At 37.8% G+C, this 24893-nt stretch overlaps 2 protein-coding genes and 1 long non-coding RNA gene across 8 annotated transcripts in view; 2 read left to right on the top strand and 1 right to left on the bottom strand.

Annotated features, from left to right (window-relative positions):
- The first annotated feature begins 51 nt into the window (after nucleotides 1-51).
- LOC120884825 (uncharacterized) lies at nucleotides 52-6974 on the top strand. Its single transcript, XR_005727187.2, has 3 exons — nucleotides 52-795; nucleotides 6121-6191; nucleotides 6726-6974. It is a non-coding gene; the product is annotated as an uncharacterized LOC120884825 (long non-coding RNA).
- Nucleotides 2565-12324, bottom strand: C12H2orf15 (chromosome 12 C2orf15 homolog). The gene is made up of 3 exons (XM_040270790.2): nucleotides 11740-12324; nucleotides 11106-11228; nucleotides 2565-3914 (listed from the first exon to the last, which is right to left on the bottom strand). Exon 3 carries the CDS (start codon nucleotides 3844-3846, stop codon nucleotides 3571-3573), a length of 276 nt encoding a protein of 91 aa, XP_040126724.1. The 5' UTR covers nucleotides 3847-3914; nucleotides 11106-11228; nucleotides 11740-12324; the 3' UTR covers nucleotides 2565-3570.
- Nucleotides 12178-24893, top strand: part of Tsga10 (testis specific 10) — a 291349-nt gene continuing 278633 nt past the window's right edge. For 2 of the 6 annotated variants that reach the window (XM_040270782.2, XM_078028542.1), the window contains exons 1-2: nucleotides 17021-17044; nucleotides 20567-20695. In XM_040270782.2, coding sequence (XP_040126716.2) covers nucleotides 17021-17044; nucleotides 20567-20695 — 153 coding nt within the window. Of the gene's footprint in view, nucleotides 12327-12454; nucleotides 12582-17020; nucleotides 17045-20566; nucleotides 20696-24893 lie in introns of those variants that run through there. The other 4 variants (XM_078028529.1, XM_078028530.1, XM_078028531.1 and 1 more) reach the window with 3 other exon arrangements.

Here is a 24893-nt window from a genome sequence, read left to right as displayed (position 1 = left end):
GAAAAACCCTCAGCTACACAGCACAATCATAAGGCACACACTGATAATTAGTCATGCTAATAAAAATGACCACCTGTGGGGCTAGGATTATGGCTCAGTGGTAGAGTGCTTGCCTAGCATGTGTGAGGCACGGGGTTCGATTATCAGCACTGCATATACATAATAAGTAAAATAAAGGTCCATTAACAACTGAAAAATATTTTTTTTCAAAAAGAGTCTATTAAAAAAATGACCACCTGTGAACTTATTAAATTAGAAGCACAAGTATGCATGGACAATCAAATGCATATCCGAAAAACCGGGCTCATGAGTTTATTGTAGTCACCAGATATAACCCCCTCACCTAAGCCCATAAAAGGAGGAATACCCTCCTGGACATGGCAGCACTCTGATCCTGTCACTAATCATGAGTCTTGCTCACAATGCCACATCAATGGACTTTGGACTCTGTCCCCAGGGTTCAGCTCAGTGTTTCTCCTGCCCATGACAAGACGAGGCCCACGTCAAATGACCCTGTTAAGTGCCTACCTTCTGGACTCTCAACTTATGAGAACTGGTTCCTTAAACACTGATCTCACCACCTGCAATGACTCTTTGCCTTTGCACCTGCTCTCTACCTTTTTTCTCACTTCAGCCTCTGGAAACCTGTGGCCACTTTAACCCTTCGTGAGCATTTCTGTGATGTATGTACATCACTGTGTGAAGTATGATGTGACTTGAGTACTACAGATATTATTAAGATTGGGATGGAATAAAAGAACTTGTGACTGCTCCACTCATGACACCAAGTGAACTGTGAGTATTTTCAGTGAATTAATCCCAATGAAAGTGATATCGTTTGTGAATTTACAGTTATTCAATAAATTTGACATTGCGGAAAGACACAAACATGTCTAGCCTATGTTAATGGCATAGCCCACTCATGACAACCCCATTTCTTGGTGAGAGGACCCCAAAGAATTTATGACCATCTCTTTCAATCTTCCACAAAAACCAGTCCCTACTTCAGTTAGAAGGGTATCCACCAAGACTTATCTCTTGGAGTAAGCAGCATTCTGTGTTCACAGTTGGCAATGCTGATACCATAAATGATAGGGTTGAGTCTTATATTATGCAGGTAGAAATGGATTCTTTTCAGAGTTTCAGTAGGAATTTTCCTAGTTATTGATAGTAGGCCCATAATGTTGTCACTCTCTATATTGTTTCCTTCCAAATTTGATTTCTCTAAAGTAGTTTATTTTTCCTCTTCTTTCCTTCTGAGTTGGTTATAGAGAATCCTATTCTTTTCTCCCTGCTCTAAGATTTCTGTTCCTTGGCAATTATTACCCCCTTTCCTACTTCTTCAGCTTCTCCCCTGGAACTTTCCAGCGATACTCTAATATGCTTCACAAATCCTCCAGAGACCTCATTTCCCCTTCCAACTTTCAATGTGTTTACTTCCTTTCAGAGCAAAGCTTCTTGGAAGAGTCACTATATATACAATATCTACTTCCTTACTTCATATTCAACCAACTCCAAAATGACTTCTGCCCCACTTATTCCACCATAAGTGCTTTTGCTAAGACTACTGTGACATTCGCGTTGCTGGATCCAATGGACTTTTTGGTCTTCACCTAACCTTTCTGTTCACTGGTTCCACCTAGAAAGACTCCTATAGACAACCTTTATATTATTAACTTGGCTTTCCTTTGGCCTCATTACCAACTTCTCAGTACCCTCTGACAGTTGCCCTTGCTCTGATCAGCCCCTAAATGTTGGAGTTCCTCACATCTTCACCTTCCCACAAATGTGCTCCTTAAACAATCACATTCATTCCCATGACTTTAAATACCAACTTTATACCACTGTCATCATCCATTGGACAATCATGTAACTGCAGAAATTATAAATGTCATATCCTTGGAGAAGTCTTCCTAGTTCCCAGAATTGAAATCAACTTTATGTGTTATTCCTCCTGTTACATCTCTCTGAATGTTTTACGTTTTCTTCATAGCATATCTTATGTAATTTCTCTATATGTTTTGGCTTTCCTGGTAGACAGACAGAAAGCACTGTGAAGGCAGTAGCTATTTTATCCAGCACCAAGCATAGTGCCAGCCTTGGTAAACAAGGAATTCTTTTTTTCTTTTCCAAAGAATTATGTTTTGTAAGTGACAAAAGCATTGTTTTACTCACTTATGTATCATTTGAAAATTTTGGTTCTTTTTACTTTAGGCTCAATATTCCCTTCAAATACATTTAGCATTTGTCTGTTATTTTAAAAAATGAATATTGAGGAGATTATGCAGTGGGCATTACAGACAGTTCTTAAATACTACAGTACAGGAACATGTTCCAACTGTGTGTGTGTGTATGTGTGTGTGTGTGTTACTGGGGATGGAACCCTTGCACTTACTGGGCAAACACTCTACCACTGAGCTAAACAAAATATACTAGGAGTGTAGCTCAGTGGTACAGCATGTGCTTAGTATGTGTGAGGCTCTGGAATCAAGTCCCAGCACCAACAAACCAACAAACAAACAAACAAACAACATGCATAATATAATTACAGGTCACTCTCTGTATGGATATAAAATGGTTTTAATTTCATCTAACATTACTTGGAACAACACTGCTGTTTCAAACTGCCATGTATTTCAATAACTGATATGTAAAACAAATTTTGAACACTAGGTTGTTTTTCTTATACAAAATATTGGAATATAACTTGTTAGCATCTGCAAGATATGCTGTGATATTTGGAAAGAACTATTTTCTAACTTTGAAATGAATTCCACATGAGGGAAAGTTTTAAAAGAAAAATTTTAAATGTGAAATGCTTCTGAAGCTATGTAATTTATTGGTTGATTGTAGAGTTTATCTGCAGGAATCTTTTACAGAACAGAAATGCAAAATTATAGGAAGGCAAAGTTTCCTAAGGAAAAATCCCAAATTGAAGATGCAACATACAAAAATAGTACAGCATAAATAGCATAAAATACTGGTGTGGAATTGCTTGAACACTCTGCCCCTCCCACCACCACTTGTTAAAGAAATTCATAAAAAGTATAGCAAAAAGTTTTGCATTTCAAATACTGTTACTAAAATATTCTATTTTTTAACAAAGATAGAATATAATCCCAGAGAAATCTGCCTTGAATTTTGGAAGGCTATTTTTTTTCCCTTAAAGCAACTGCAAATTGCTTTATATAATATCTACAAATACATTTAGCATTTTCTGTTACAAAATATTTTTATTCCCTGAAATCATGCCTTTTCCTCTTTTTAAAATATGAATATTGAGAAGATTATGCAGTTGGGTATTACAGAGTTATTAAATATTACAGTACAGGAACAAGTTCAAATGTGTGTGTATGTGTGTATATTAGTTACTGAGGGTGGAACCCAGGACCTTGCACAGTTTTTGCACCATCAAAAAATATAGTTTAAGATGACTCATAAATAATAAAATATAAGATACCAACCTTCCTTCATTTTGTTAGATTTTCCCAATAAGGTTCACTTCTCATTCAACACCTCCACTTATCAAAGGCAGTTTTTGGATTGTTTTGGTAATATGTGTATGATACTTCATTCCACATCTGTCATTTCTAGTCCATCACTTTCTTTAACATATACCACTGAACCCAAGGCTTTCTTTGAAAGAGATCCTGGGCCAATTCCTTCAATTCTTGAAAAGTTTTCTTGGTTTGTGTCTTCTAACCTTATTTTCTTGGTGTTTTGAAATAACCGAGTCATTGGTTTCAACCTGCTTTTCTCAGTCCCTTGCATTAAGTAACTGTCCACTTTTGAATCCATTCCCATGGCAGATACCTGCGTAGCAGATTTACTAAATGAAAATCCCATTGGGACAGTTGAACAAATATCAAGGTTGTTTGAAGACACCTTTTTAAGTAGTTTCTTCAATCTGATTACTGAAAAAAAAAAGATGTAGGTAACAAGTAAATACAATAGGAATTTTGACAACTTCATAGCAATGTTGGTTTGGATGAAATGTCATGTCCCTTGAAAGTCTTTTTAAAAAGGAATTTGCCTGACGTTATGTTTATCATCTTTCAGTAAATAACAGAACTTCTCTTAGTCTTGTCTTGTTATGGGCCAGGCTATATGGACAATGACCAAATAGACTCAGTTTTACCCTGAGATTCCACATCATATAAGAAATGTTTCTCCCATGGGAATACTCTGCCTCTGTACCTATCAACAGTTGCTTATTAATATAGTATAGCATGTCTGACAACCCAAAATAGCAATTCTTATACAATGAAAGATTCTTTTTGTTTTCCATTTTTCTTGGACAATGTACCCTGTCAGAGATTGACTATTTATTTGTTTATTTATGGTGCTGGGGATTGAATCCAGGGCCTTGTGCATATGAGGCAAGCATTCTACCAACTGAGCTATATCCCCAGCCCCAAGATGTTAGGCTTTTAGGTAATGATTGGATCATGAGGATTCTGACCTCATTAGTGGATTAATCCATTAACAGCTGAATAGTCTACTGGGGTGTGGGACCTAGTTAGAAGAAGGTCATTTGGGACATGTCCTACCTTTTCCCTGGTCCCTTACTTCTTCTTTCTCTCTCTCTACTTATTGGCTACCATGTACTGAGCAGCTTTCCTCCATCACAGCCTTCGACCATCTTGTTCTGCCTAATCTCAGACCCACAGTCATGAAGTTGGCCTACTGAAGACTGAATCCTTGGAAACCATGAGCCAAAATAAATATTTACTCCTCTAATTTGTTATTCTTAGGTATTTTGTTCACAGTGACAAAAAAACTTAGTAATGCAATGATTAATAAAGATATGGTACTTGTTAAGAATGCCTAATCTATTAAAAGAGATGAACTTACAACCTGGGAGAGGTTCCCAAAGGAAGGGAGACTAAGTCAGAGTAGGGCCTTAAAAGATGGGCAGGAATTTGCTAGGTAGAATTGACTAGTATGGCAGAGAGGACAGGTTTCCCGTCACAGTAAAGGAAGTACAGTGCTTATTGGAAAACAACGTTCTACCAAAGATGCAGACTCCATGGCTATTAGTGAAAGCCCATGCCCATTTATTTAGAATGTATTATTTCTTCAGTATTTATCTACTGTATTATCTGTTGATAGTTTACAATTCCTTATCTATCAAGCCCTAATCATTTTCTATTTTAATTTTCTGAGGAATCTCTTACATCCCTGTCAATCTTTATTTGTGATTGAGTATCACTGTTTATAACAAAACAGAATCCTGGGCCTGCTATTGTATGGTAAATAAAACAGTTACATGTTATTAATATAACAATCAGATAAGTAGTACAGATTTGGTTTTCTGGGAATCAAATGCAATTTAGCTACATTTTAAAAAGATCTCTGATGAAGTTCTAAAATGTAGATATACTTGTTTCTTCTTCTTCCTTTTTTTTTTGTGTGTGTGCGTGCGTGTGTGTGTGTGTGTGTGCTGCTGGGGATTGAACCCAGGGCCTGTGCATGTGAGGCAAGCACTCTACCAACTGAGCTATATCCCCAGCCCAGTATACTTGTTTCTTATATTTGGAACTTGAACAGGAATTTTTCTTCCTCATAAAAAAAAAACAAAAAACCAAACCTAACACTACTTTCAAGTTAATAAAATTAAGTTTATACTATTATTTGGTTTCTTCTATTTAATTAAAAAGGAAACACTCATGTCAAAAATGAATAACTTGAGGCTGGGAGCTCAGTAGTAGAGCATTTCCCTAGCATGTGTGAGGCCCTGGGTTTAATTCTCAACACAACAAAAAGAAAAAGAGAAAAAAGTATAACTTGAATCTAATCATAAAGAAAAAATCAGATTGAGGCACAAACAAAATTGAAAGACATTCTACAAAACAAAATAGTATTAAAAAGTGTCAATGTCATGAAAAGCAAAAAGAGGCTGAGAAGTTGTTTAGATTAAAGAAAGTCAAAGGTACATGATCTCCAAATGTAATGAGTGATTTTTGAATGTGTTGGAGAGTGTAGTATAAAGACCACTACTTGGATAATTGTACAATTTGTATATAGATGTTTTATTAGATAATAATATTGCATCTATGTTAAATGCCACACAAATTATAATTGTATTGTGATTATATAAACGAATATCCTTATTCTTAGGAAATACATGCCGAAACAATTAAAGTTGAAGGATCATATCTGCAACGTGCTCTCAAATTGTTTAGTAATAGGTAAGTACAGAGAGAAAGTAAAATATGTAAAATGTTAAACACTGTTGAATCTAGGAGGTGAAGGATAAAAAACTGTGAAGGTTATTATTCTTGTTACAGTTCTATAGATTTAAAACATTTTTAAACTATAAAATTGGAATAAAGCTTATAAAACACTAATAAAACCCTATAAAACAACATATTGCATTTGAAATAAATCTAAAATAATGGTAATTTATTTAATTATCAATTTGCACATTAAACTTCATTCTAATAGAGGAATTAAGGAAGAACCAAATATCAGGGCAGATTTGTCCATGAAAGTCTCACTTTAACTTCCTCCAGAGTCCTGAGGACATGAAGGGATAACAAGTGTGTTGGGGGCTTCTTTGGCCCAGCATTCAGGTTGCTATTCAAGAGGAAATCTTGAATGTGTATGGAAGAATAAAGGTTCATGAAGATTAAATCAATTTATACAAAAAGAACAAAGAGGCTTATCTTATCAGATATTAAGATATGCTACAAAATCAAAGTAACAAAAGCAATCTTGTACAGGTGCAGAAACAAATAAAGGAAGAAAAGAACATGACAGAGCTGCAACTTGGACCTAGGTATGTTCATGAACCTCACATGTGCTACAGGAGGCACTATAAGGCAATGGAGATTGAGCTCACTAAGTTTGGTATGTTGGCACTGTGAACACTGGCTCACCATGTGGACCATGAAGCAATCACATAGGATCCTGTGGAAGTAAAGCAGGATCCCTATCTTACATATAAAAATAAAGTTCAAATGTAGAAAAGACCTGAATGTGAATGGTAGAACTAAAAATACAATTGAAGAAAACATAGAACAATTTGTTTGTCAACTTGGGGTGGAGAAGGATTTCTTTCTTTCCTTTTTTGGAGAAGGATTTATTGAACAAGACTTAAAGAATTTAGATTAGAGTCCTCATAAGTAACAATTCCTATCAGTGAAAAAACCATACATAAAAAGGAATAAAAGTTTGAAAGGAGATATTTGCTATCTAAAGATGACAGGCATAATAGCTGCAGTACTGGAAAGAACTACAAATCAATAAGAATAAAGAAAACCCAAGAGAAAAATGGGCAAAGGATATAAAGACATAATTCATAGATTGAGGAATCCCAAGTGTGTTATGAATACATAAGAGATGTTCAAATTTAGTAGGAATTGGAAATCCAAGTTTACTGACATTATGGTCGACTAGAGAAGTGGATAGTACTGAACATTAAGGAGAATGTGGTATGACATGAAACCTTGTGCACTGCAGGTGGAGTCATTTTTGACTCTTCTTTATCTTATATTCCATGTCCAATCTGTCAATGGATCCTGTTTCTACTTCTACCATGGCCTATACTGTAGTTTTCTAACAGTTTTGCTTTTATTTTTATTTTTTAGTTGTGGTTGGACACAATATCTTTATATATTTATTTATTTTTATGTGGTGCTGAGGATCAAACCCAGGGCCCCGCACTTGCTAGGCGAGTGCTCTACCGCTGAGCCACATCTCCAGCCCCAGCCCCAGTTTTGCTTTTTAAAACATAAGCCAGATCACATCAATCTCCACTCAGCATACTCTAGTTGCTTTCCATCTCAGACAAAAAGCCAAATTCTCTACATATCTAATCCTCACCTGTGGGAGGCAGAATAATGGCCCGCAAAGACCAGCTGACCCAGAGGGGGGAAGATGACACTGGATTAGTTGGGTGGCACCAATATAATCACAGGGGTCTCTATAAGTGAATGAGGAAGGGAAGAAGGTAGGTGTCAGAGTGATATAATGTGGGAAGGACTTGTTGACTTTGAAGACAGACAAGGACTACAAGCCAGGGAATCATGAGCAGCCTATAGAAGTTGAAAAGGCAAGAAATCTTAGTTTTAGCTCAGTAAGAACCAATTTGGATTTCTAACCTTAAGAACCATATAATAGGGGCTGTGGCTGTGGCTCAGTGGCAGCACACATGCCTGGTATGTGTGAGGCACTGGATCAATTCTCAGCAACCACATATTAAAAAAAAATAAAGATCTATCATCAACTAAAAAATATTACAAAATAACCATATAATAATAAACTTATATTGTTTAAAGCATTAAGTTTGTGGCAAATTGTAGCAACAGAAAACTAACACACCAGTTAACACTCTCCCCTAGCCCTCTTTTTCTCCTGCCCCAGCTGTATGAGCTCACTGATGTTCTTAAAGTATGTGCTGTGGGAAATCCGCATCTGCTTCCAGTCTTTGAACTAATCATTCCCTCAGATGGTATAAACTGTTAAACTGCAAATTACTTCCATTGGAGATAATTAGTGACATGGAACCTCAAACTATGGTGATCTGGTTAGCTTCTGTTTCCAGTCATAGGGGAGTAATGGGAACAAGATTTATGCTCATACTTTCCCATTTAAAAATATAGACAAACTGTACTGGACAATAGGCTGTGCAAGAGAGTGATCACTGAGAAAAAGAAAATAAAGAAGGTGAATCCTCTGAAGGCAAATTATTTGGAATTTTCAGGCTTCAGCACAGAAGAAGTGAACCCAAAGAGAGTGTGGTCATTTTAATGAACTGAGAAGACAGAGTTTAGAGTTTGGAGAGGCTAGAGTCTGTGGAGAGGAAAGAGATACAGAGTGGAAAAGCACTCTAGGGTCTGAAGAGGATTCCCCTCGATTCTTCAGCTGAGTGCTGATTAGTACATGTATGGAAGGAAAAATGTGAAGTCTGGGAAACAGCCACCTAAAAAGAGAAGGCAGAATAATCCAGAGCTTACACAGGACAAGGGATGATTTACATTGTCACCAGAATGGAAAGACCTCCTAATATTTGAGGTATTGGGTAGAATGCTCAGAAAGTTATTGACTCAGTATAGGGTCCAAATCATCCAAAACTAAAGATTACATAGAATATAAACAAACCATAAAAGCTAACCACTATATAGCACTGTCCAGTAGAACTATTTGTAGTGATGGAAATATTCTATACCTATGTTGTTCTATATGGTAGCCACTAGCTACATGTGGCTTTTGGTACATGAAATGTGGATATTACAAATAAAATTTAATTTTATCAACTCAGATTCAAATAGTCACAGGTAGACAATGGCACTATTTTGGATGTTACAGTTTTTTTGTTTTGTTTTGAGTACTAGGAATTGAACCCAGGGTGCTTAACCACTAAGCCACAACCTCGTCCCTTTTCATTTTTTGAGACTGGGTCTCAGTAAGTTACTGAGGGCCTCACTAAATTGCTGAGGCTGGCTTTGAATTTGTGATCCTCCTGCCTCAGCCTCCCAACCTCCTGGGATTAAAGGTGTGCACTACCATGCCTGGCTTGGATGGTGCAGTTCTAAAGGATCAAACTCTTTCCAAATAACCTTATTCATCTTAGAAGAAAGTCAAACATATTTAAAGAACACACACACACTTCAGCATCCCAAAATGTAATATCTGAAATGTTTGGCAATCAAACTTTAGTAGGCATGAAAACAAGCAGAAATAAAATTATAAACAAATCCAGAAGTGACACTTAAAATATAATTAGTATACAAGTAAGTAACTTAAATATTTTAAATATAGTCCATATTTTCAAGAAAATAGAGTAAACCATGAGCATGATACAGTGTGAAATGAAAGATTTTTTTTTTAAAAACCAAACTTCCAGAGATGAAAAACACAATTTCCAACATGAAGCATACTGTGGGTGGGGTTAACACTACCAAAGGATGAACTGAAAAATCCCAAGATACAGCAATAGAGGGCTGGGGATGTAGCTCAGTGGTAGAGCACTTGCCTAACTCTTGTCAGGCCCTGGGTTCCACCCCCAGCACCATTTAAAAAATGAACAGACCTTTAGTAAACTGTGGCACAACATCAAGTAGCTTAACATATATGTCTGAAGTCTCAGATTTTTTTTTTTTTTTTTTTTTTTTTTTTTTTTTTTTAGGAAACCAAGAGTGGCACAGGGGGGAAAAAAAAAGGCAAAGCAGAGTTTTTTTTTCTGTTAAAGCTTTTGAAATGATGGAGAAACCAAAGGTTTAGAAAATCCAGACCTTAGAGCCATAAAGAAGTTATGTGTCACAAGGGTGAGCAGAGGTACTATACAAGGTTCTTGAGTTTCCATCGAAGGAAGGAAATTTTCACTTTCTTAAGATAGGGGAGTAAGTGAATAGTCTGCAATAGGAAAATAAATTAAAATCTTGATGCCTTCTTTTGGCCTTCAAAATATCTTCTCTCTATATTCTTTCCCAAGAATCTGTGGTAACATCTGGGAGCATATATAAATGCTTAAATTTTTTATTCCTATATTAATAAAATTTTCCATTTCCTATATTAATAATTCTCCTCCCCCTGAAGTCTTCAATTGCAATGGATAGATTTTTGTTTTGTTTTGGTTCTAGGGATTGAACTCTTGGCCTCCCACGTGGCAAGCACATGCTTCCACTAAACTACACACCCAGCTCAAATGCTAGTTTTTAAACTAGTACATTCTTCCTCATTTGTTTTCCATGCCAAATGACACTCTTCTATTCCAAATAATCTTATATCTAAAGAGGATACCAGATTATACATCATTTCCCCTAAATTTTTAGGATAGTCTTTGAAAGCCCATGCTCCTTCATTACTTATTTTATCAATCAGGTATAATATTTGACAGGAAATGTGCTCCCTGGGTATTCCCATCTCTTTGTCTAAAATAATAGGAACATTTAATTTGCTAGTATCTAGTTATAAAGTATGGGTATATGTAAATAAATGTTACAAAATTTTAAAAACATAATGACATAAACATGGAAAAACCCCAGGGATTAGAAAAACAAGACACTTAGATTTAAGTACTTTTCTAAAGAAATTTGTTTTAACATAAAAGTTGCTTACCCCTGCAAATAATGTTTGGTTAAAAAAAAATGAGCACTCACCAAGAAACAGGAATTGTTAGTTTTCTCAAACATGAACTTATTTTTGACAGGCACAGACTTATATCGCATCAAAAAAACTGGAGACCGTGGAAAAACAAAAACAAAAACAAATGTCTATGTTATCTGTGGGAAAAGACAAAGAGACAAGATCAACAATGCGGTTCAGATGCTACTGGGTTATTTAAGAAGGGTGGAACATGTTATATATTAAGAAACAAAAGATAATTTTTTTAAAGTTAGGCTTCAAAAAATTGGCAAAATAACACAGAGCTCATTTGTTTCACCTAAAAGCTCATTTCTGCACTTGAACATTTTTTACGCAATTGGATGGCCAAAAATACTACACAGGTTAAGTTAGAGTGTTCCCAGATTGAAGACTCCAAATTAAGATAAGATTGAAGGATATTAACCAAGGGAAAAAAATCAATTCTCTATAAAACATCACGTGAGGTTGTCTATCTTTCTTTGTTAACTATCACCCATTTTTCTGGGAAGGGGACTTGGAGGAGGCTTGGGAATCTGGGCTTTCATTCCTATTTTTGCCACCTCCCAATACCAGCCTGACTCCATCGTGCAGGGCTGACGGAGGTCATGGGTGCACGGCTTCCCTGGGCGGGAGGCTGCCCGGGCTCACCGGGACCGGCGGGCTCGTTCCCTGGAGGCTGCAGTGGGAGGACCCAACCTGGAGGCTCCCTCAGGAACAGCCTCCTGGCTGTGGCAGGAGCCGCGCCGAAGAGCAACTCTGGGGAGTAACCGTTTCACTGAACGTGAGTCCAGAACGATGCCCGATCCCTAGGAAAAGTGACACAGAGCCACTGCCTCAAGCTGCAGGTGTCCCAGAGCTGAGGGACCGCCAGCGAGAGACTGCACCGCGCATGCGCGTTCCATCCAGGTGCGGCAGCCGCGGCTGGAGCCAGAAAGTGGTGGGGTAGGGGTCTCGCTGATGGTTACTAGGAGACGGGACGCTCAGGGTCCGGCGTCTAGACGCAGCGTGGGCTTGCGCCTGCGCGGCGCGAATGGGCCGGGAAGAGCCTCTCCTGGGCTCCCTATACCGCGAGCAGGTGGATGTACGCGTCGCTACGTGCGTGGGTGCACGCGCACGGCTTGTAGTCCCCGCGAGAGGGCGAGTGGAGCCAGCTACGCGTGCGCACGGGGACTGGGGGCGCGCCGGACGGAAGCGGAGCGGAGGCGCCGGGGAGGTGGAAGAAGAGCCCCCCTCAGGTACAGAGCGTGGAGGGCGGGGCCGACGGCGCGCAAGCGGGCGCTAACCGCCCCGGCCGACCTCCCGTCGGGGCCCGCTTTTCTCCGCCTTCGCAGGGGCGGGGCCGGGCTGATTTTTGGGATGGGCAGGGAGGAGAAAGGGGCGGAGGATGGAGGCCGGGCGGGACCTGGGTCTCTCCCCGAGGCCCTGGTCAGGCAGTCGCAGGGATGAGCTCCGGGGAGGATGGCGGGCCTGAGAGGTCCCCGGAGCTCCAGGTAGAAGCAGCGGAGATGCGCCAGGGTGGGGAAACGCCGCTCTCGGGCCGGGAGGCCTCCGACGGGGAGGCTGCAAGAGGGCTCTGTGGGGGGATCGGGGGCTGAGGGCCCAGGTGGGTGTTCTCTGCCGCAGCCGCTGTGAGGGGCAGTAGCGGGCCGAGTCGCGGGCCAGGAAAGCCCTCGGGCGGCTCAGCCTGCCCGTGTGGTCGTTTGTGGGGAGCTTAGGGTTGAGCCCAGTTCCTATGGTGACCGCTTCGCTTCCCTTCCTGCCACGGCTGTCCGCTGGGTTGGTCTGCTTAGAAACGCGCTGGAGTGGAGCGGAGACTTTTGGAAGTCAGATTTAGCGTTGAGTCTACCTCTTTCTGACTCCCAGGCTCACTTCTCAGTCTCCCTTATAGACTTCGATATTATTTGGTCGTTTGCATAGTATAATTTCAGCAGGAATTGGCCACAGGAGAGTCAGGGTACGTTGGCTTTTGTTTGAAAAGCTATTGTAGGTCTCAAATATGCGGTTTTCATCCGGTTTTCAACACCTAGAATCATCCCCGCCCTCGAATAAACTTAAGTATTCTGGCTTCATTGAAACTTTGCACAGAAGACAGTGTTCTAGCGTTTTCCTTTTTCCATTTCGGGACTTTTTATCCCAGGATGTGTTTTGTTTTAAATGTCTTCTACCAGCTTTCAGCATGTCAAGTTCAATTTGTTTTTTCTTGTAAGGAAGACAATCGGTTTGTAAATTAAATAAATAGGTTATTTATAAGAGAAAGGGAAGAATCACATCTCTGCCTCCAAGATAAAACTGAATCTTGTTTATATTTTAATTGATTAACGGACTAAACCTTTTGATCTTAATTCATCTAGTTAATTCTCAATAATTAACATTAATGAATTTACTAGAGAATTAACATTAATGAAACATTTCAGACTCTAAACGTAGGCATTATTTAATGGTAGCTTCAAAATATATTTCATTTACTTTCTGAAGAAAATATAATTAGGAGTAGACATTCTCTGAGCTCTCTTTTCTGCCTTCTTTTTCAGTTGCTTAGAGCAGGTTGTTCTAGGATGATTTGATTTAAACTCCTCCATATGCAGAGGTAGTTAGAGCAAGTGCAGTTATTCATCTCTTAACACATCACAGGCTCTTTTTACCCCCCATAGATAAACGCTTGCCCAACTTCCTTGCCTTTCCTTGTAGTTTCACAGTCTTTAACATGAACATGTATGTTATAGTTTAGCTTGTTTTTGAATTCCATATAAATGGAATTTTACTGAGTACTGTTTTGCATCTTCTTTACTCAGCATTGTTTTTAAGATTTGTCCTTATTGTTGCTTGTAGTTAGTTTGCTGATTAGTGTTCCCTTGTTAAAACACACCACCATTTATCTATCTTAAGAATGTATAGATTTTATACAGTTTGGGGCCATTACAAATTATGTTGCTGTAAACATCTTTATATCTGCATCCCAGGATAATATTTTGAAGTGAGTGAGTTAGTAAGGTAGTTCTTTTTGTCTTAGTTATGTTCTTAGCAACAGTTTGTTATGTTACTAAATCCTTTTAGCATAGAAAAGCCGCCTGAAAAACAACTATTTAATCCCTTCTTGTGTTTCCAAGAGATCTTGGTAAACACTACCTCTCTGAAGAGAGTAGCTTTGAAGACACAACTTATTTCTTTACTCTATGGTTAGGAGTGTAGAAAAGAGAAGAGCTTGGGGTTTGGATGGAATTATTGGAGAGATTATTGAAAGAAGATCTAGTAAAATTTAATTTTTTAGTGAAACAGAAGATCAAAGGGACCTAAGTCTAAATACAAAATTCATTTATGTTTTATATACATCTTATACACATCTCCTGGAAGTGATTTTATCAGTGTTTTTGGTGCACCCAATTAGAGATTATTTCTTTTTGTGTTAAGTTAAACTGTTACTTTACTATTTTTTAAATGAATTCACAAAATATTCACTTGTTACCAATATAAAAATTTGAAAATTATTCATCAAATTTTGTCTGGTTTCTACACCCTTTGACTTTTCCTTCCTATTCAAAGTGTCTATAATTCTAAACTTTTGGAAAGAACTTTTGGAACTTCCCCACATTTCTACCCCTTCTTTCTTTTTTAAATATTTTTTTTAGTTGTCAATGGACTTTTATTTTATTAATATGCAGCGCTGAGAATCGAACCCAATGCCTCACACATGCTAGGCAAGCACTCTACCACTGAGCCACAACCTCAGCCCCACATTTTTACCCCTTATCCAAATCTTCACCTATCATTGCTTTTCTCATCCTTGTCCCAGAGGACAGTGCGCACTCTTCATGTGGGTTGCCTCGTATTTCCTCATTCTTTCTTCTTCATCTCTTAACATTAACCCAAGTCTTAGGAATGGTTGTTTGTATACTTTGGGGCTTCTTCACCTGAGGCCATGGACCTTAAGGAGTTTTTGAACTCCCTGAAATTGTAAAGTTTTGTGGGTATAGGTTGCACATCACTTATCTGAAATGCTTGAAATCAGAAGACCAGGTTTTGGATTTCAAAAAAATTGCATAAGCATAATGAAACATCTTGGGGATGGGACCTAAGTCTAAATTCAAAATTCATTTATGTTTCGTATACATTTTATACACATGTTCTGAAGGTAATTTTATACAGCGTTTTTGGTGTACCCACATTTTCATTTCAGCCCCAGACATGAATTCACATGTGGAATATTTTACCTACGGTGGTACTGTTGTCAAAAAATTTCAGAGTTTGAGCATTTCGGGATTTGGATTTTTCAGACTAGGGATGCTCAATCTGTATTTGCATTTTCCTGAGGGCAGAACCCAGGGCTTTTGCTTGATTCTTAAGTGGGTCCTTGAGAATTAAGAAACATATTTTTCTCCTCTTATAATGACCCTTCTGTAACCTTGGTCTTCCTCCAACTTTCACTTTTCTTCTTTTCAACTATGCTTCCTAAAAGAAGTTTACATTTTCCACTTCTCTTCTCTATTCCTCATTCATTCATTAGTCCTCTTTAGACTTTTCCCTTCTTCCCCGACACTGAAACTACTTTGTTTAAATAATCAAAATTCATTATTTTGAAAACTATAAAATAAATGTTTTACTAAGCAACTTTGTGGAGGGCATTTATCAGGCATTGGAGATATACTTGTGACAAGAACCTAGTGTCTTGGATGGTGTATAATAGGGAAAGACAGATAATAAACATGTGAATAATTAAACAATGTAATTTCAAGTAGTGATAAACACAAATTGCTTAAATAGACAGTGACTGGGAAAGAAGCTACTTTAGATGAGAAGGCAGGAAAGACCCTGTGGTATTCAAGCCAAAGGTCTGAGGATGAAAAGGAGCCAACTATGCAAAGGGCTGAGGAGAAAATATTCCTGATGGGAAAAGCAAGGGCAGAGGTCTTGAAGAGAAATGAGATTGGCATGACTTGGTTCATTTGGGCTGCTCTAACAAAATACTATCTACCTGGTAGCTTGTGAACAACAGAAATTTTTATTCTCACAGTTCTGGAGGCTGGGAAATTCAAGATCATAGTATTAGCAGATTTCATGTTTGGTGAGGGCCTATTTCCTGTTTCATAGATACTTTCAGGACATTTGCACAGGCAAAGGAGTTCTTAGGGGCTTTTTTTTTTTTTTTTTTTTTTTTTAAGGGCAAATACTACAACTCACCCTCATCCCTGGTTTTTGTTTTGGTGTTGGGGATGGAACTCTGGTCCTCAGGCATGTTAAGCAGGTATTCTACTGCTGAACTACACTCTCAGCCCTGGTACCTCTTAATATAACCATTTTGGGGGTTAGGATTTCAACATGAGAATTGAGGAGGAACAAATATTCAGTATAGCAGTGCATTAGAGGAACAGAAAGAAAACAAAGCTAGCAGGTGAACAAAGAAGAGAGTGCCAAGTCTTTTAAGTGAAGGCAGGGCCCACATCATGTAGGACCATAAAAAGTTTGGATTTTATTTTTTGGATTTTATTGCAGTAGGAGCCACTGGAGTGTTTTCAAATGGTATTAATTTTACTCTTTTTTTTTTTTTTAAAAACAGTTTAGAGATTTAATCCAGGGCCTTGTGCCTGCTAGACAAGATTTTATCACTGAGCTACAGCCTCAACTGGTATCTTGTCATTTTAAAATGATTGATTTGATTTTAGTATGGAGAATAAGCTGTAGGGAGTAATAGAAGCAGCAGAAAGACCAGAAGAAAATTTGAAGTAATCTAGGTGGGAGATGATGACGACTTGGACTCAGGCGGTGTAATAAAAATGTACAGAAGTGAGTGGATTTAAGATATATTTTAGAGGTGGGACCAACAGGACTTGCTGATAGAGTACATGAGTGTTGGGGAAATTAAAAATGACTACTCCTTTTTTGACCTTGGGTACATGCACAAGTGATGGTGCCATTTGAAGACTGGAGTGGAGGCATGGCTGAGAGAGCAGGGGTACAGGTGAGGGTTTAAGAGGTCTATGTTAGACTTGTTAAAGTTGCCACAGTGTGGACATCCAGTAAAAGTAATATCACGTGTTCAGTGCTTAGGGGTATGTTCATGGTTTTGGGGGGAATGGAGAGTAGATCCTAAGTCTTTGGTTGGGAGGGGCAGTAAGTCAGAAACACTTTTTTTGTAGCTCTTTTCTCTGTCTTTTAGCATACATATGCAATAATTTCATGTGGCAGCAATCATGCTGTATTGTAATTTTTTTTTCTTGGTACTGGGGATTGAAGGTTGGGGGCACCCAACCACTGAGCCACTTCCCCAGCCCTATTTCACTGAGTTGCTTAGTACCTTGCCATTGCTAAGGCTGGCTTTGAGCTCTCAATCCTCCTGCCTCAATCTTTCAAGCTGCTGGGATCACAGGCTTGCGCCACTGCACCCAGCCTGTGTTGTAAATTTCTGATTTATTTTTCCTGGACTTCCCTAGACTAATTGAAGGTTGAAATTGTAGGTTTTTATTTGTTTTCCATTTTTTATCCCCATACACTAATATTATTGATTTTTTTCATATTTTAGCTATTTGAAAATTTGTCTGATCAGTGAATAAATGTGACTATTACAATTGGATAGCATGAACTAAAACAGTGATTTGAGAGAGTTTTGTGAAAAGATCAGAAGGATGTGATGGCTGATTAGATAAATAAAGAGAGGAATTAGTAATAATAATAATGGTAAATAATAATACTTATAGTGTTTATTATGTACCAGGCACTATTCGAAGAGCTTTATGTATACCAATTCATTTAACCCTCACATAACTCTATGAGATAGGCACTCTTTTTGTCACCCCTAGTGATCAGATGAGGAAACCATGGCTAGAGAAGTAATGTGCCCAGTGTCATGCAACTAAGAAAGTGCAGAATTAGGGTTATGAACATTGGCAGTCTGATAGCAAAATATGTGCTCTTAATCACCGTGCTTGCTGCTTCCCAATGGAGTATAAACTTCGCATTTGCATTCTCTATATGAGATCTGTACAGAAATAACATTCTATTCTTATGGATATTGATGTTAAAGGTCACTGGAATGTGTAAGATACTCAGGTGTCTCAAGGTGTAGGAACTGGCAGGCCAGGTGTGAGGATTTCAGGTACAATAATCTCTCTCCCCATCAGCCATATTGCCTCCAAAGCTAGTGTGGGGGGTGGTAAGTAGCAAGTCCAACATGATTGCTCTTGATTGTTCAGTGGATTTGTGGCTGCTTCCTGTTTTTAATTCTTAGACTAGCCTTATAGGTAATTGTGTAGAATTTCTATTTGACGAGTTCACCAAAGAGAAGGAAAAATTCAATTTTGTCTGCTTTGCATACTGCGTATCAACCTCAACAGATTTTATTGACACCTTATTTATTTAGGTACCAGGGATTGAACCCGGGGTGCTTAACCACTGAGCCACATCCCCAGCCCTTTTTATTTTTTAATTAGTGAGACAAGGTCTCACTAAGTTACTTAGGGCCTCCCTAAATTGCTAAGTCTGGTTTTGAACTTGCAATCCTCCTGCCTTAGCCTCCCGAGCCATTGGGATTATAGGTGTGCTCCACTGAGCCTGGCACCTTCTTATTTTATAAAGAACAGTGTTGATGGAGACACAACTTTTGGACACTACTTGTTATTAAGATTTTGATAAATGTATGAGAAAGACATCCCTAGAAAAAATAATAACTACATAAATTGTTCTATATTAGTAAGACAGAAGTCTCAATGAAATGTAATTATTTAATGGATAAGATAGAGAAAACCTGGAGAATATGAAATTGAAGAAAGCATTAAAAGTATCTAGTTAAATGGAGAAAAATGCATATAAGTATATGTAAGAAGATGTGTAGAATACTTTGTCTTTACTAGAGGGGTTCTTGGAAGTGCCAAGTAGGAGATAAGTTTGGAAAAGTGGGAAGAGAACAAATTATGTTGGGCAGGCTTAGACTTTAGTTAAATAGATCCTTGCAATTCAAGATGTCCTACTAGCCAAATAGGGACTACAGGGCAGCTTTTTACAAATGCAGAATCTCAGGCTACTGTATATAAGGGTCTGTATTTAAACAAGATTCCCATGTGAGTCATATGTTCACTAAAATTTAAACAGTCTTGCTGAAGTGAGAAATCATTTTATTACCCTAAGTTGAATGTTTATAGCTAGAAATATACTTCCCACTTATAAACTTATAAGAAACGATAGGATTCTGATTTAGCCCATAAAAGACTAAATGATTCATGATTTTAAATACTCTGTGAGATTTTATGCTGACATTCCAGATGGTGTAATAATTATTGAAATGGACATAAAAGGAGATCTGTATTTTATTTAGAGAAAGGAAAAAAGGAAACTAAATCCAACAGTTTGCTTATTAACAGGTTGCACAAGATGCAATACAAGACTAGTCAATAGAGAGATTCTAATTCTATAATTCACCAAGGGATATTTTGGATAACAGCATCTGTGTTGGAAAGAAAGATCTAGGATGCTCATAGTAAATTTTTACTTTCTTTACATAATGGTATCCTTGATTCATGGAAAGAAAATATTTCCCTTAATAACACAATCTTTAAGGTATGTTATCAGATTAAAAAAAGCTCAATGTGGAGGATTATGTATAGTATACTAAAGTGGAAAATCTTCAACATTGTCATTTTATACATGTGCAAATGTATATGTAGGTTAAACTCCTAGAAATGGAATTATTTGGACAGAAGCTCTATATACTTTAGTAATGTTAGTAGATATTTACACAACTGTTCTCAGTAAATACTCTATCAATTTATACTACCACCACTGATTTATTAGGATGCTGAATTATATATCCAATTTATTGATCTTTGCCAAGGTAATGGTTAAATGAATAAATGTGACTATTTTGTGTTCTAATTTGTACAGTAAAGATGGAACATTTCTGTAAATGCCTATGGTCTTTACCAATTTTTGTATTAAGGCATCTCTTCTTCCTTTTTTATTATGTATATATTAGGGAATTATGTATATATTAGGGAAATTTGTTTTTTATGAAAGGGTAGCAAACATTTTGCTTAATATACAATAGCAACAGTAAACTTGTAGCTAGTGGCTACACAGGCCTAGACATAGACTGCTGCATTTGCTACTTTCTCATATTTCCTTAGAACAGTGATAAGATAGGGCATCTCTTCTTTGAAAAACATGTTCAAGTTTATAGTTTTATATTTAGAAAACATACAGATAATGTTTTATAATGCAAGTTTAAGAAAATAACTTGTTCTTTTGATCACTGGCTCATAGTTAAAAACAATTTAAAACATCATCTAGGGCTGAGGATATAGCTCAGTTGGTAGAATACTCGCCTTGCATGCACAAGGCCATGGGTTCAATCCCCGGTAACCCCCCCTGCCCCCCCCCCAAATCATCCAATAAAGAATGTTACGAATTCTCAAAATTTATTGATAATCATGAGAAATCACAGTTTTTTGAAAATGAATGCCTCTGTGTTATTTCCCATTGTTTCCTCTAGGTTACCACCAAAGAACATCATTTTGGTTTAGGGGCTCCAGTTTCTGAAGCTGAAAAATACCAGAATACTCTCCAACTAGAACAAGAAGTGAGAAACCAAGATAGATTCATCTCTACACTGAAATTACAGGTTACCTTTAGTTTACATGTATATTTTTCTGAATCTGTTTGGGATGGGGTCCTATTTTAAAACAAGAAAATGGAGAATAAATAATTACTAATTCAGAGCTTATTTACATCTAATGGGTCTCAGATAATTCCTTTTTTATCTTAAGTATTTTGACATGCATAGAGTCAGAGCCACTGAGTGCAGACTATGTGCCAAGAGTTGTATCAGGTGCTTTTAAGTACATAATCTCACTTAATCTTTTCAAGTCTTGTGAAATGGTGATGTTATTTCTTTTTGCAGATATGGGAGGTAAAGTTCAAAGAGGTTAAATAATTATGAATTCGGACAGCTAGGATTACTCTGAACTTCCAAGTTAGTTGATATTTGAACCCAGTCCTCTGAACTCCAAGTTCAGTACTGTTTCTGTTTTTGTGCCTTGTACATGATATAGCTGTTAGTAAAGGCTATTAAAAGGGACTACTGCGAAGACAGAGTAGACTTACCTTTTCCTATTCCTCTCACTAAATACAGCTGGTAACTCTGAACAGTATATATAAAACAAACAAAAGAACAATGAAAAGTAGACAGAAGAAGGATGACTGATTAGGATTTTAAGACACAAAGAATATCATGTAGTGAGTTCTCATATTTTCCTTTTCTCCATATATCCCAGAAAGAATGCTGTAATAACTGGCAACTGGACATGACAATGAGTGTAACCCAAAACAGACCCCCCTCCCCCCCCGCCCCCAGAATAAAACAAACAAACCTCTCCTGAACTAAAGAACTAGGAGTGGGAGAGCCCCACAAAGCAGACAGTTTTTAATCATTAACTGCTTATTCCAAACACCATAGAAAAAACTAGAGCCCAGTTCCCGCCTGCAAAGGCCAAGTAGAGAGCCTAGACTCTGACCCTGGCTAGGTTGTAACAAAGAACCTCAAATGTGCATCCTTGGACCACATTTCCCACTCCTAGCCCCAGCCAGTATGGTATCAAAGAAGGCTGAATGAGGAATAAGGACTTCCATCCACACCAGGCAGTAAGGAGGCCCCAGCCTCATGGTGTCAGTGGAGACCACATAGGGAGCCAAGACATCTACTCCCATCTTGTAGTAAGAGGTATCCCTTCTACTTGCTAGGGTGGTGACAAAGGAGGCCTCCTCCTGGGTCGGAACTCTTACCACTTCTCTGCAGTAGCAGGGCCAACCACCATCAAGTCAGTGGAGGACATGTGAGGATCTGTAACAAACCGCTTCTGTTCTTCCTAGCTCTGGTGGTAATAGCAGAGGTCTAGTGGAGAACCTGAACTCCCACCTCTTCCTTCAGTAACAGGGAGCCTGTACTCCTCAGTCTGGTGGTTCCACCCCAACCTAGCAGCAGTGAGACAGTGTCCCACTTTCCTAGCAGGAGCAAAATTATAGGAAGCTTATGAAAATAAAAAAATTCAGAAAGTGATAGTACCAGGTCTCAATAAAGAAATTTACTTGTCATCACAAGAATTAAAACTGTTGAGAAAAGACAAGAGAAGCCAGCATTGAAATGCAACTTGTTACAGTTGTCTGACAAGGATTTTTAAGGCATTCATCATGTAAGTTTTTCAACAAACAAATATGAACCCACTTGAAGGTTGTCAGGGATTTGGTGGGAGGGAGAGACAAATAGGTAGGTGGTGTACTGGACTTTTTAGGACAGTGAAGCTATTCTGTATGATATATCAGAATGGACACATGTCATTGTACATTTTTCAAAATCCAGAGAATGTGCAATACTAAGAGTGAACCCTAGTATAAAACTATGGACCTTAGTTAATGTATCATTTGCTCATCAAGTTTACCACACTAATACAAGATATAAATGATTGAGGAAACTGTTTGGGGGATAGAAGGGAGTTTGTGGAAACTCTCTATATTTCCTGATCAAACAAGAACCCTATTGTAAAAAAACAACAACAACAAAAACAAACAAACAAACAAACAAAAAACAGGAGGCACAGGGATATATCTCAGTGGTAGAATGCTTACCTACATGTGCAGTGCCCTGGGTTCAATCACCTACATCACAAAAAAAAAAAAAAAAGAGAAAATATTTTAATTTATCTGATAAGGGCTCAATATCCAGAATACCTAAAGAACTATAATTCAACCAAAACAAAATAAAACAATCCAGTTTAAAAACAGGCAAGAGGGTTGGGGAGTATAATTCAATGATAGAGCACTTGTCTGAAATATACTAAGCCCTGAGTTCAAAATCCAGCACCAACAAAAGGAAGAAAATAAGCAAAGGACTTAAACAGACATAAAAATGGGTAGTAAGTACTTGAAAACATAATCAACATCACCAACCATTAAGGAAATACAAATCAAAACCATAGTGAGATATCATTTAATAGCCATTAGGATGGCTATTATCAGTATAAGAGAAAATAACAATGTTGGTGAGGATATGGAGAAACTGGAATGCTGTGTTGATGGTTGGAATACAGTTTGGTAGTTTTGCAAAATATCAGAGATAGAATAACCGTGTAATTCATCTAGCTATTCCATTCCTAGGTATATGCACCCAGGCATATACTCTATAGAGTTGAAAGCAGGTGCTCAAGTAGATACTTAGACACAAATGTTCAAAACAGTATTATTCACAATAGCCAAAAGTTAGAAACAACCTAAATGTCCATCAACAAATAAATGGATGACAGATTGTGTAGCTGGACTCAGTGGCATGTGCCTGTATTACCATCTACTCAAGAGATTGAAATGGGAGGCTTTTTTGAGCCTTGGAGTTAAAGGCCATCCTGGGATAGTAAGACCACATCTCTTTAAAAGAAAATGAAATTCTGATATATGCTACAAAGAGTGAGCTTTGAAAAAATGCTAAGTAAAATATGCCAGACACAAAAGGACAAATATTTGATTCCACATATATCTAGAATAGGCAAATTTCATAGAGACAGATCTATTATTTAATAGTGTTTTTTTGTGGGGGGAACCTGAAAATTCTGAATGTAGATAGTAGTGATGGATGCGCAACACTGAATATACTTCATGCCACTGAATTATATATTTTCAAATGGTTAAAATGGTAATTTTATGTGTATTTTAGTATAAAAAAGCTTTAAAAATACGGTAAAAATACTCAGTGCTCTCAAACAAAATGGAGAAAGGAATGAATCAATGAATGTAAGATTAGAACAATAGAAATTACATCGTCTGTAATGCTGTGCCTATCAAAATTCAAGTGACGTTCTTCATAGAACTAAAAAAAGCAGTTCTGAAATTCATTTGAAAAAATAAGAGACCTGGAATAGCCAAAGCAATCTTTAGCAAGAAGAGCAAAGCAGGAGGCATCACAATACCACCTCAAATTATACTACACAGCTATTGTAACAAAACCAACCTGGCACTGGCACAAAAACCCGTATGAAGACCAATGAAATATAAGACACAGAGACAAACCCATATCAGTACGGTTATCTGATAGTAGACAAAGGTGCCAAAAACCTAGGCTGGAGAAGAGAGACCCTTTTTAACAAATGGTCTTGGGAAAACTGGAAATCCATATAGAGAAGAATGAAACTTGACCCCCATCTCTCACCCTGCACAAAATTCAACTCAAAGTGTATAAAGACCTAGGAATTAGACCAGAAACCCTGCAACTGCTAGAAGAAAATGTAGGCCCAACACTGCAGCATGCCAGCACAGGTACCAGTTTTCATAACAAGACTCCTAAAGCACAAAAAGTAAATAAAAAATCAGTAACTGGGATGGCATTAAATTTAAAAGCTTCTGCACAGCAAAGTAAATGAGTGTGAAGAGAGCTTACAGAATGGGAGAAGATTTTTGCCACCTGTTCCTCAGGGCATTCATATCCAGGATATAGAAAGAGCTCAAAAACACCAAAACCAAAACCCTCCAAATAACCTAATCAGTGGACAAAAGAACTAAACAGTTCTCAACAGAAGAAATACAGAAGGTCACAAGTAAATGAAAAAAAAATGTTTAACATCTCTAGTAATTAGGGAAATGCAAATCGAACTACACTGAAATTTCATCTCCAGTCAGAATAGCAGTTAGCAGGAAAACAAATATAAATATTGGTAAGGATGTGGGGAAAAAGTTACATATTGTTGGTGGGACTGCAAATTAGTGCAACCAGTCTGGAAAGTAGTATGAAGATTGTTCAAAAAACGAAGAATGGAACCATCATATGACCCAGCTGTCCT

This window comes from Ictidomys tridecemlineatus, chromosome 12 (assembly GCF_052094955.1).
Source record: "Ictidomys tridecemlineatus isolate mIctTri1 chromosome 12, mIctTri1.hap1, whole genome shotgun sequence".
Classification (NCBI taxonomy): domain Eukaryota; kingdom Metazoa; phylum Chordata; class Mammalia; order Rodentia; family Sciuridae; genus Ictidomys; species Ictidomys tridecemlineatus.
Note: the sequence above shows the minus strand (reverse complement) of the source record. Positions and strands in the feature narration are given on the sequence as shown.

Coding starts and splice junctions, on each gene's coding strand:
- C12H2orf15 (XM_040270790.2), bottom strand. CDS start 3,846: ATGGGATTTTCATTTAGTAAATCTGCTACGCAGGTATCTGCCATGGGA.